Source organism: Fukomys damarensis, unplaced genomic scaffold (assembly GCF_012274545.1).
Source record: "Fukomys damarensis isolate Sample0158 unplaced genomic scaffold, DMR_v1.0_HiC HiC_scaffold_4, whole genome shotgun sequence".
Taxonomy (NCBI): Eukaryota; Metazoa; Chordata; class Mammalia; order Rodentia; family Bathyergidae; genus Fukomys; species Fukomys damarensis.
This window is the reverse complement of record NW_022900916.1, coordinates 22828499-22842051: the sequence shown is the minus strand read 5'-3', so window position 1 is coordinate 22842051 and position 13553 is coordinate 22828499. Positions and strand designations below refer to the sequence as shown.

General features: G+C 33.8%; 1 protein-coding gene across 1 annotated transcript in view; it reads right to left on the bottom strand.

Annotated features, from left to right (window-relative positions):
• The window catches only part of Abcb5 (ATP binding cassette subfamily B member 5), an 87571-nt gene extending 76847 nt beyond the window's left edge, over positions 1–10724 (bottom strand). The window contains exons 1-6 of the mRNA XM_010641096.1: positions 10675–10724; positions 7184–7241; positions 5476–5626; positions 2129–2183; positions 1375–1566; positions 1120–1291 (exon numbers count right to left, since the gene is read on the bottom strand). Coding sequence (XP_010639398.1) covers positions 1120–1291; positions 1375–1566; positions 2129–2183; positions 5476–5626; positions 7184–7241; positions 10675–10724 — 678 coding nt within the window. The remainder of the gene's footprint in view (positions 1–1119; positions 1292–1374; positions 1567–2128; positions 2184–5475; positions 5627–7183; positions 7242–10674) is intronic.
• Between the last annotated feature and the right edge of the window lie 2829 nt (positions 10725–13553).

Sequence of the window (13553 nt, the reverse complement as noted above, 5' to 3'; positions counted from 1 at the left end):
ATTTGGGGAACTTTGGCCTTATCTGCTTCCTCTTCAGTTAATACAGTAACAGAACTTAGATTCTCCTCTGCCATTCCTATAAAACTCTGTCCATCTCTCTCTGTCCTGGGTAGCTAAGACTCTGGCCTTAGTAACAGTATGAGTAATCTACCCGAGAAGCACTCATTTCAACTAAGTTGGAAGTGAAGACTTTGACAAGGGTTACAAGGTAAACATTGGAAATCACACTGAATAGATTTGTTGTCTAACTATTCAAGCCTATTAATGAATTAGTTAACCCCAGAATAATTTTATTGCTGAAAATTCTTGTTTGGTTGAATTTATATTTTGGTAGTAAATGAGCTCAGGAAATTTTAGGGATTTGATTTACAAAAAGAATAATTAATATTGTAGAACTAAAAACACTGGGTCTTCAGTCTAGGAGGTGCATAATACACTGGTAAAATTGCCAAACACTTACTTTAAAAGAAGTATATTAGGGATATGGTGGTTTTTGGATTTTGTAGAGAATTCTGATTTCAAAACTAGTCTGTAAACAACATTAATACCTTCTGGTATACTTATAGTATAAGACTGCTAAAAATGCAGTTTAGGATGCAAATACATAATTTGTTTAAAAAACAGCTGTATTTATGTTGTACATTAAAGTAGACATTAACATACATTTTAAGTATTATTCAAAGCCTTATAAAATGTAAACTTAAAAAGACAGATATTAAAAATGTTTTAAGTGCTTATAGTTATGGGATTGCCTTCTTTAATTCTCCCAACACATTTATCTGGGGATTTTGAACACACAAGCCTCTCCCAGCAGCAACAACTATACCTCGTATGTATAAAGACATCGTACTTTATCTATGCTATCATGTGAAGCTGCATTAGGCAGCTAAATGAAGAGGAATGTTTTAAAATAAGTATTGAAAACAAGCCTCATTTAAAGCACATAACTTAAAGATAGAAAGGTGATTAGTGAACAAAATCAGAAGTATTTGTGGTCAATAATATCCCTTTGAATTTCGAGACATGGAAAATTAATAGAAACGTCTGTTTTGACAAACCCACTAAGACATAGAGTTCACACTTTTGCTTCCAGCCAATATTATGATCCATCTTGCTTACCCTAGAACACATTGCTGCTGAAGCCATTATAAGGGGAGATGTGGACAGAGTTACCAGGGTGAGTTTCCAGCCCTTTATGAAGCCAATTGTCAGCCCAATAGAAAAAGTAGAAATATTTTGAAACAACAGAGCCATCTTGTCTCCTATTCCCTCACTGATTTTATTGATGTCACTGCAACAAGTAAATACATTTAGATAAGTCATATATGTCAAACATGAAAACAAAGTTGATATACTGCATATTCATCTTCTTACTCAGTCATGCGAGTGTTAAGTTCACCGATGTCATAACCATCAAACCAGCTGATGTCCTGTGCTAAAATTGAATGAAAAAACTGTTTCCGAATTCTCTTGGTTTGCCGTGCTGCAGTCATAACCCAAAAGGAAATCTGTATGTAGCCAAAAATCAAGGCAGTAAGTCCTATTCCAACACAATACAGGGTCAACCTGAAGAAAGATTATTGGAAATGTTAGACTGTTGCTACTTAAAAGTGAAAAAGGAAAAGGAAAGAAAAAAGAAATACATTATAATATTTGATTGAGAAAATTTATGCAAGAACCTAGAAAATAACTAAAATAAGCTATTATAAGAAAAAGTAATGATCTATAGAGTAAAAAATCCTACCAGGCTCCCCTCCCCGCAAAAAAAAGTAGTATAAAAATGCAAATCTTAGCCAGGGGTAGTGGCACATGCCTATTATCTCAACAATGAGACTTGAGGATTGCAAATTTGAGCCCAGCCTGGGCTATTTAGGGAGACTGTCTCAAAGTACATAAAAGAAAAAGCAGTGGGTATGTAGCAAAGGGTCTGGGGTAATCCCTAGGATGGCAAAAAAATAGTACTGCAGTAATTATATAACACATCCTGATGAAAGAGGATTTAATCATTTAATTTTATTTAATCATTTAGATGTAATAATAATCAGACAAATTTTCAGTTATCTTTCTTATAAATATTAAATAAGGCATCATGCTACAAGTATGAAATTAACACTTCATTTTTACTTACATAATCATATCTTTATTCCGCTTCTCTTCAGACTGTGTACAGTTTTGATAATTTGCTGTAAAGAAAATATTTTATATTACAAAGGAAATTATAAGCAGTCATGTGATTTTTGTCAATAGTTTTCCAAATTAAACATATTGGTTTCTGGGCCAGGGATTTAGCTCAGTGGTTCTGCCACTTGCCTTGCAATCACAAGGTCCAGAGTTTGATTCCCCAGTACCAAAAATCAAAACAAAACAAAACATATTGGTTTCTAGAAAAAGTAAGCTTAATGCCTATAAACAAATTTATGATTACCTTATTTTCTATTCTTTAAACTGGTGCTTGAAGTAATTGTCTCTGCTCTCAAGAATTATTCACGTGATGTGAAAAAAATGCAAGGAAACATTAAACGTGAAGCCCAAATCTGGAAAGAATTCTTAAAGGTGCTCTAGCAGGCAAAAGTCAGGAAAGCAGTGGAAACAGAATTCCCCTTCCCTGCCTTTGATCGTGCATTTAGAATTAAGCTTTAAATGCCCCAGGGAATGCTTTAGGAGAATTATTTAGAAAGTCCAAGAAAAGCGAGAACATATGTGGAAGTTCTAGAAGAAGCAGGCATGGAGAAAAGCAGAAATGAAGGTCCGTGAAATGTGTTGGGTTATAATTGGAATAGCCACATAATAAATCTGTGTTTCAAGTAATTCTTGGGTTAAAAGTCTTAGGAAAACTTTCTATGGATCTGCTAGTGGATAGTTCAGGTACATCGAGTGCATTGTAAACTCATTGTATAACAAGGTCTTGATTTCATTAACAGCACAAAACATAGTCAAGATCCACTGTTACAATTTCTTATTTAAACTTCTAGAATTGAAAGAAATTGCAGACATCGGGACACCTTGTCTCTTACATAAATATAATATTTCATGTAAGAATCTATGAACCTTTCTTATGTGTGACCAATTATTTTCCCTTTTTTTCCATTTATGATGTAGTTTTTAACCAGCTTACTCCAAAAATGTCACAATTGACATGGTAGAAGTGAAGATATTAATATTTAGTGGGACATTTTAATGAGATTTCACTGAGCTGATAAAGAGAATAAACATTGTTTTCAAAGTGGTATCACAGTAGCATAAAAACAGTCAAAACTAATTTTGGAGATTATATTAATAGAAGGAGTATGTGCAAACATCTAGTACTGGTACAGACACAAGCCCCAATCATTGGGTTGGGGATTTAGCTCAGTGGTTCCCCCGGCTACCTCACAAGCATGAGTTCCTGAGTTTGATCCCTGGTACCAAAACCAAAAAAACCAAGCCCCAATCATGATGGTTACTAATATTTTATTGTAGAAGAAAACTATGTTGTGTGATTATCCTCCAGAAAAATCAATTTTAATGACTGATCATTATTATTTAAAGGGTTGAGGGTGAGGATAACTCTTAATACTCCTACTTCTCTTTAGTGATGTGTTACAATACACCAATAATATAAATGAATTTACATAAATACTTATCAAACCTATTTTTTTATTCATATTTGATTAAATACATCACAGCGATATTCATCAAATATTTACCACCTGTTTCTATCCAACATAGGCAGGGTAATCAATAATAGAATACATGTAACTAAAGGAATACTCCCAAGTTGTTTTACTCACTTTTTCCTTGCTGAGACTTAGTACCCGGCACTGGCAATTGAAAGGAGGAGAGGTTTATTTTGACTCATGTTTTTAGTTCACAATTGGCTGGCTCCAATGCAGGAAGGCATGGTGTAAGGGCCAGGGTGGAGGAGAGCCATTCATGGGCTGCTGACCAGGAAGCTGAGAGCCCAAGGGAGGAGCTAGGAAGCCACATAAATCCTTCCAGGCCCCATCCCCAGCACCCTGCCTCTTCTGACCAGACCCCACCTCCCAACAGCAAGCCAGCTATCCTGTCTCCAAATCCAACCACCTCTCAAAAGCTCCACGAGTGATCCCATGAGGCTTTGGGGCACATCTAGATATAAACCATAACATAAGTGTCTTAGATTTTTAGATATTCACTTATTTTTTCAAAAAATGTTAATCCATAAATGTTTACCCTATGAGTTGTCGTATCCAGGTGTATAACAATTTATTTAGCTTATATAATTCAAATACAAAGTTTTAATTTTACTTATAATCTTAATTTTTCTTATATCACTAAACTAAAATAAATATCATCTGGAGGGACAGAGAGAAGCAATGTGGTTTATTCCACTCAAATAAGAGTAGACTACTTGAAAGATTATTAGCCTTTGGGGGGAAAACAAGAAAGCATAAATTAGGTGGGGTTCAGAGGGAAAGACACTGCACAAAGCAACATCAGTGTCTAAAAGACAGTGTAGGCTTTAATGAGTTATTTGCTCCGGTTGTACTAAATAGCTATAAGGATATTTCCTAGTGTGGATTTAGGAGACACATATGTAAAATTAGGACATTACCAATATTTGTAATGTCCACCGGATAAAAAATATTCTAGATACTATGTCTTTATATAGGGGGATCATTGGAGTTTATGTTCTAAAGAATATCACTCTGAAGGATATGACCCTGAAATAGGGCCTTACAAAGGATATATGAAAGGCACATACAAATACAGGTAATAAGAAAATGTGCCTACAAATATCAGTAGCACGGAAGCTTTGTTTACTCAATTGCTTGATTTCCGACATCTTTGTCTCTAGTACTGTATTTGTCTCTAGTACTGTAGTTTTCTGTTTGTTCTTTGATGCTTACTTATCAAATTATGCTGCATATGCCCTGCATGTCTTTGTATATTAAAGAACCTTAAGTAGCTTGTAAACAAAAAAAATTAACCATTTTTACTTGATTTGTTCTTTTCTAAAGAAGTCATTAAATATAAATACCTTGGAATAGTCCAACCTTCTGCTTAAATTCTGACATAGTCAACACTTCTGGTAGAACCTTATTTGAATTTCTAGATAGACAAGTTGAGTAAAGGTGGATCTCAGATTATCACATACGACCAACAAATGGCCGAATGGCCTTTAGACTTCTGTTGTAGGTGCGGTAGCATTGGTTCTCTCCTAGGTTTCTACCTGCTGGCCTGCTTGGCATATTTTGGACTTAGTGGACTCCATAATCATGTAAGTCCTTAAAATTTCTGTCTCTATCTTGTCTCTGACTACACACACAAACACACACACACACACAGATATATATCTGTACACAGACATACTATTGGTTCTGTTTCATTGGTGAATTCTGGGTAAGATAGAACAGGTTGTGGTATGGAAGAGTAAATGATTTAAGTACAATATATATATATAATTTTGTAACATTTTTTAGTCTCCAGTAATACAGAAAAGTATCTTGTACTCACTTTTGTTGGTTTGGACTAGACATCCACTAGTTAGGTGATCACTTATTTCTCCTAAAACCAGGGACATTAGAGGGAGGCAAGCTCCATTTACCAATGATGCCAGTATCCCTAGGATCATGAGTGTGATGTCCACTCCATCAGCAAAACGGAACTGCGGGCAACAAAAGCATGGTAGTATTATGGCTATAAAACAGAGAAACAAAACGTCAATTTATAGTTTTTCCCATCAAGTAAATGCTACTTTATAAATTGAGATTAAATAAATTTAAAACCATGGGAACGCGTTTATATATGAAGTGAAGAAAAACAACCAATCTTAATAATTTACAATCAATTTTGAAAGATATAGCTGCTAAGTCATATAAATTGCAGATGATGACATAAGCATCACACATGAGCATCATGCAGAAACTTCTTTCTACTTGGTTGTTTAGAATGAGATATTGTGGAAGATTTCAATGATATAGTTTATAGAAAGTTGATTGGCAAATTTTTAGTTCCCTAGGCTTATTGGCATTATAGTTTTGCCACCACGAGTGTAGTAAACTGTAACCAATTAATAACAATGTAATAAATGCTATTACTTTTGAAATTCCTCATATTCATACTACCCTGCACAATGTCTACCCACTAATCAGGTTCTATAATAATATTCAGGGCTATTTGGCTTACGAAAGAAATGCATGAAAGCCAAAAATTCTTTATATTTTATTCTGTATCAGGTCCCTATAGCACCATTCCAAAACCAAATCATGAACAAAACTTGGAAACATGGATTATTTATCTTACTGAGAAGGCTCAAGATAGAATTTAAAATGATGGGCCCTGAAGTGGTGTAAGCTGAGTTGAATAGCAGTGAGAGGAAGTTACTACATATTTTGTGAGTGAAGACTGAAAACATTTCATGTTTTTCCTTTCACTTGTGCAATGGCTAATTAATATGGAGTAACTTTCACAACATTTTATTCAGCGCTACAGATAAGAAAGCATCTGTTCTCCTGCCTTCTCCCAGAATAGTTTGTTATCTCCTTGATAAAGTTTGCCGTGTTCTGCTACTTCCCAGGGTATTTTTCAATGTGTATTTCGAATAACATTGTCAGCTATAGAGTTGGTTAAGAGAATGTCTGAAAGTGTTCCTTAAATATAATTCCAATTAAGCATCCTGACATATTTTCTAATAAATAAGCTTTAAAAAATACTTAGGTAATTATTTTTTATTTAAAAATAATTTTTAATACTTTTAAAATAATAGCAACATTTATAAATGTAGAATTATTGAAAAATGCTAAAATATAAACATAATGAATGTGGCTATTCTCCATCATTTGACATAATGTTTTGGTTACATTTATGTAACACACACACACACACACACACACACACACACACTTTTGTATAGAATAATGTGGCTATTCTCCATCATTTGACATAATGTTTTGGTTACATTTATGTAACACACACACACACACACACACACACACACTTTTTTGTATTGAAAAAATTAAGCTGTGTGGATGTTGTGCTGCTTTTTCTTATCCATTATCCAAAAAGTCCCTTTTGGATTTTTATTATTTTTTCCTATTGGAAATGATACTTTGATGAACTAATTTCTCTCAAACAGTGTATAAAAACTGCCAATCATTTTGTATACTACTGTCTGTTTCCTAAAATTTTCTGGTACACATATATTCTACTTGATTTCACTTACTATCTCAATAGATCCAACAGCTTGCTTTGCTGCTTTAGGTAATTGTTCTTGTAGTGTTCTGGAAAATAAATATTTAAAATGGCAAAGTTACAATGTGAATATAATTTACAAAATGTTCAAATTTTGCTGAAGTGTGAAATATTACTGCTGGCAGCAATTTTTTTATCAATACTGAAATTTAAAAACAAATGTAATGAAAGTATAAGTATTTTTAGAAAAATCATGGGGAATGCACAATGTTACTGTCCATCTCTAAGTCTGTTAAGGTGACAAATGAAGGCATGTATCTAGAGCAAAAATTAAAAGAAATTATGATAAAATTATGATACATAACAGACTTACTTTACTTAACCATTTAAAAATGTAAAATCAGGGCACTAAATACATTCACATTGCTGTGCTACTGTCCCCACAGAACTTTCTCGTCTTGCAAAACTGAAATCCTGTACCATTAAAGAATTCCACATTATCTCCTTCTCCCAAACTCTGACAAAACTGTTCTATTTTCTGTCTTTATGAATTTGACTACTCTATATACTTCATAAAAGTGGAATCATACAATATCTTTCCTTTTTGTCACTGGCTTAATTTCTTCAAGGGCATCTTTGAATTATTTACTTAGTATTTCTTCAAGCATCATTTATATTGTAATGTATTAGAATCTCTTTCCTCTTTAAAAGGCTGAACACTAATAATCCCCTGTATGAACACTGCATTTTGTTCACCCAGTCATTACTTGATAGGTGCCAGGATTTTTTCCATAATCTGGCCATTGCTAATAATACTGCTATGAATGTGGCTATACATATTGACTTTGTTTACTTTCAACACTTCTGGGTATATATCCAGTAGATTTGCTGAATTCTATTTTTAATTTTTTGAGGAACCATCAAATTGTTTTCTGTAGAAGCTGCTCTATTTTACATTTCTAACAACAGTGCACAAGAATTCCAATTTTTCTACATCTTCATCAGTACTTTTTTTTTTCTTTCTTTCTAATAGCCATCCTCATGGGTATTAAGTGATGAATTAAACATTTTAACCTATTGTACCCAAATGCTGAGAGCACTGTGATCTTTTTTTGTTTTTTTGGGACAGGGTCTCACTATGTAGTTGAGACTGACATGGAACTCACTATGTAGCCCAGGCTGATCTCGAACTCACAACGATCCTCCTGCCTCAACCTTCCTAGTGCTGGGATTATAGGAATACGCCACCATGCCTGGCACTGTGATCTTGAAATGTAATGCATTTAAGTGCATATTAAACAAATGTACTGTACTTTGAATTTTGTCCATTTGAAAATATCACATTTTAGCTCGCATTTCAAGGAGATCCAAATGCAAGCAATAAATCTGATCCAATGCTTTCATGGACATCTGCCAGTTACACACACACACACACACACACACACACACACACACACACTTCTGATTTTAAAAAAAGAAGTCTGAAGAGTAAGAATAGTTTAAAGTTTTCTAAAAAAAGACACCCAAGAAGAGACATATGTAACTTTTCTCTAGCTTTATAACATAAAATCAGTTTTGATAAATGATCATTGGTAGTATTTATGATGACCATTTTAAAGGGGAAGAGACTGAGTCAGAGAGCACACACTCCCAGTTTGCATACCTAGTGATTGAATTTGAGTCTAAAAGCAGAGGTTAAACTTGTAACAAGTAAGCTATAGTGTTGCTTGTGAAATATATGTTCGAGATATGGCTTATTCAGTCTACAGACAATGCTTATGGGTGCAAATGAGTCTAAAATTAATCTGCCTTTTCATTACTCTCTCACACCATTATTCTCAGGCATAGAATCCAAAGGATCTGTTTTGAGTATATGAGGAAAAGGTTCTTGAGAAAGTATGGCCAACAGATAGAAAACATGTGGGAAAATAACAACAACAGAAGATTAAAGGAGAAGTGTGGGGCGTGGAATGAGGATCTTTGGATTTTCAAATTGTTTCCAGCACTAGTTATATTTCATCTCTTTGATAATAGCCAAGAGTACATATGGAAAAACAGGTATGGTGTGGGTCCAAAAAGTAAAAATAGAATTACTAGATGATTATCAACCCCATTACTAGGTATATATTCAAAGAAATGGAAATTAGTACTTTGAAGAGTTGTTAGCATTTCCATGCATATTGCAGTACAATTCACAATAAGCCAAGATATGAAAACAATAAGTTCTTATCAGCGGATGAATGTATAAAATAATTTTTGATATAGATACATAATAAATACTATTTAGCCTTTAAAAGAAGGAAATTCTGTCACTTGCAACAACATGGGTAAATCTTCAGGATATGATGCTAAGTAAAACAAACAAAACAAAAAAATCCCAACATTGCATGATATTACTTTTATGTGGAATCCAACTCATAGAAGTAGAGAGTAGAGGTCTCCAGAGGCTGAGGGTGGTAGGTGGTGAACGGAGAAAGGAGAGAGATTGGTCAGAAGGAACAGAGTTTCAGTGGGATAAGAGGAGGGAGTTCAGGGGATCATTTGCACAGTGTAGTAACTACAGTTAAGAATACTATAAACTCAAAATTGTTAGAAGAGTGGATTTTTAAATGTTCCCATGACAAAAAATAAGTATATAAGGTGATGGATGTATTAAATTAGTCTGATTTTTTTCATTCTGCAAAGTATATACATGTATCAAAATGTCGCATTTTACTCTATAAATATATACCACTATTGTCAACTTACAAGAAAATAAACATATAAAAATTAAAATCTCTCATGAAATAGGAAAAATGTTCTCAAGAGGAATTTTCTTCAGCCTCAAAAAGTTTCTGGTAAAGGTGCTTGACTCCTAAGAAACTGGTGTGGAAGGAGAGGTTCTGACAGCCGTTTCCTGCATTAGTGAACCATGAGACCTGGAGGCGTGTGGGGGGGTCCTATCCAGTCGTGTGTGCAGAGAGAACGTCGCTGTTCTGGTATAAGTGAAAATAAAATAGATTTTAAATTATTTCCCTTTCATGTCTTTAAATTAATAAATTATATGTGTAGAAAATTAAATAACACATACATGTAAGGGCATTACTCAGTGAAAAGTAAACATCCCACATGAAACAGTGTTAAAAAAAATCCAAACTAAAATTTGCAGGTGGATTTCTTTTCCTCTACATATGGGTAAGCTATAAGAAATTCAGAATAGGGTGGGGGTTTAGCTTGGTGGCACTGCGCCTGCCTTACAAGTGCAAGGTCCTGAGCTCAATCCCCGGTACCAAAAAAAAAACTAACAAAAAAGAAATTCAGAAGAGGAGATATTAGAAGTCTAAATAAATAATTTCAGTAGCTGTTACTGAAAGTCACTATTAAGCTAATTGTGCTACTGACTTTTGTTGAAGTACCGCAAAATGCAAAAAGCATTGCTATTTTGGGAAAATAATGTAATTTTTTTTGCTATAGTTTTGAAAAGATTGATGTATATCCAAAGTTGTAGAAAGGTACTTATTGTAGAATTTAGTGAAAGCTTACTTATTTCTCTGATAATCTTGCATCCTTTCAGTTCTTTCAGGATTTGCCATCTTTTTTACAATTTAATTCTTCTGAAGTAAACTATGAGCAAATACAGCATGACCGTGTGAGTTTTTTCATTGATTGTGCAGCATTCTTTACATCCTTAACAGTTTCTGAAAAATACAAAGTTCTCAGAATATCACCCTGCCTAATCTTCCACTCCTACCAGATTTATGTTATTCAGATATTGTTCGAATTTATAACTTCTTTACTTCATTCTGGGCTTCGATTTGGAGTTAATGAAAAATTAGGATTGGGGTGAAAAAGGAAAATGAAAGTGAAAATTGCAGTTTGTCAGGATATTGACTTTTAGGCTTTTACTCCTATTCTGCTGTTGATTTTTTTTTTTTTGAGATGGGGTCTCACTATGTATTTCAGGCTGCCCTTGAATTCACTATGTAGCCCAGGCTGACCTTGAATTTGTGGTGATCTGCCTGCCTCAGCCTCCCGAGTGTTGGGATTACAGGTGTGCACCACACCTGGCCCCTGACACCAAATTGATAGTAATTGATGAAAACTTTGAAATTATCTCATGCTTAGTTTTTCTCTACATAAAACAAAACTCAAATCAATGCAGTAGTTTCTGTTAGCCAGCAGCTTGAAGGAGGAAAGTTTTCTTGTTCATCAAATATAAGCAAATTTCAGTTTGCACCATATATGGATTAATAGTTTAAAAACTACATGCAATATTTTGAAAACCAATCAGCATTAAAACTGTTAAACATAGTATAGCCTTCCTTTGGATAAAACCTCAGGATCTTAGTTTATCTTAAGATCTTAATTTATATTCATAAATTATTATTTCATTACTGATGGGTAGGGAGAGATATTTGTAACAGTCTCACTTATGCCATATATTAACCTATCCTGAGATGCTTATAAAGATAAGATTTAAATAGTAGAGAGCAATAACTAATTAAATAGGACCTAAACATATTAAAAAGCTAATAAACTTTCAGGAAGTAAGCTTCTGAGGGTTGTGCCCCACCCAGTGTATCATAAATGCTTTTAGCACCAAGAAGGAAAGCCTAATATAAATAGTCATCCATCAGCTCTTTTAGAAGTCAATAGTCTTAACTGTGTATAGAAAATATTTACAACTGCTCTACTGATTTTATACGATCGCCAGTAATTTTCATTGAAACAGTTATAAATTAGAAAAGTCATAAAACTATTGGCAAATATCAATAATTTGTATCCTAGAGAAGTTAACAATTATATAATCCAACTAATATATTCACGAAAAGAAAACAACTCCAGCTCACCTTGGTAAGTGCATGATCTATTGTCTATTTACTCCGAAATCCTGCTCCGAATTCTCTGCTTAACCAGTAACTAACTGGGCTTTCGTAGTTAGGCCTTACTGAGGTTATTTGCTGATTGTTCTGCTCTACTATCTGATTGTAACCCTGATGTTAAAGTGCACTGTGTTCTTCATGCCGCCCTGCACTTGGGATGTGACACAAACACAGAAAATGCACTGAGCCAGACAGACACGTCTTCTGTAAAGATCTGAGTGCCTATGTCCCTAGTTTTTGATGATTTTCTATTGTAATATCTTTTTAGTGGTTAGCTGAATTAATAATTATGATAGGTAAAGTACATTTGCACAACAAATATTTGCTGAGTTGTATTTTATATAAGCTTTGATTCTACCACTTCATTATTGCTCCCTGAAAACTATTACCTCCTTGTCTGATTTTCTCTTTCTCTCTTTCTCTTCTTTCTCTTTCTTCTGTTTCTCTCTCCCCCTTCTTCCCTCCCTTCCTCCCTCTTTCTTTTCTCTTTTCTCTGTAAGTGAGGGGATTGAACTCAGGACCTTGCACTTGCCAGGCAGGCACGGTGCCATTGAGCTACATCCACTGCCCCAGGATCTCTTGATATGCTACATAAATTTTAGGATGTTGTCCAGTTCTGCTAAAAAAATCTGTGATTTGTATAGAAATTCTATTGAATTTATATTTCAAGTTGGGTAATACTATCATCTTAACATATTACATCTTCCTGTCTATGAAAAGATGTCTTTTCATTTAGTTTCTGTCTTCTTTAATTTATTTCACCAGTGTGTTATAGTTTTCAGAGTACAAGTCTTTTGGCTCTTGGAGAATTTTATTTTCTGATGCTTTTTTAAGTGAAAAATTTCCTTAATGCTCTTTGCCAATTGTTTATTTTTATTGTACAGAAGGTAACAGATTTTTGCATGTTGATTTTGTGTTATGCAATTTTGGTCAAATTTATTTACTAGCTCTAACAATTGTGTGTGTGTGCATATAATATTTAGGATTTTCTACAAATGAAATTGTATTATCTGTGAACAGAGATATTTTTACTTATTCTTTTTCAGTTTGACTATTTTTCTTTTTCTTGTCTAAGTGCTCTGATTCCAAATTCAAACACTATGTTGAGTTGAAGAGGTAAAAGAAGGCATCCTTTTTTGTTCCTGATATTAGAGGTAAAGCTTTCACTCTTTTACCACTGTGATATTTGCTGTGAGTTTTCTTACATGCTTTTCTATTTTTCACGTTGAAGTTTCCTCTTATTCATAGTTGGTTGAACTTTTAAAATAAAAAACAAAATTTGAATCATGTCAGATGCTCTTTCTGCATTACTTGATATGATCACATTTTTGCTTCATGCTTTGTAGTTTTTCATATCAATTAATATATATACACTGAACAGCATTTGAAATCCTAGAATTAAAATTTACCTGTTTATGTTTATTTTCATTAGTACGCTTGCCATACCTAATGATTGCATTCCTGTGGTGTGTTAATACATGTACATAACAAATTTCAATTTGTTTTATTTCCTCTTCTCCCTCCCGCCATCTCTTGGAA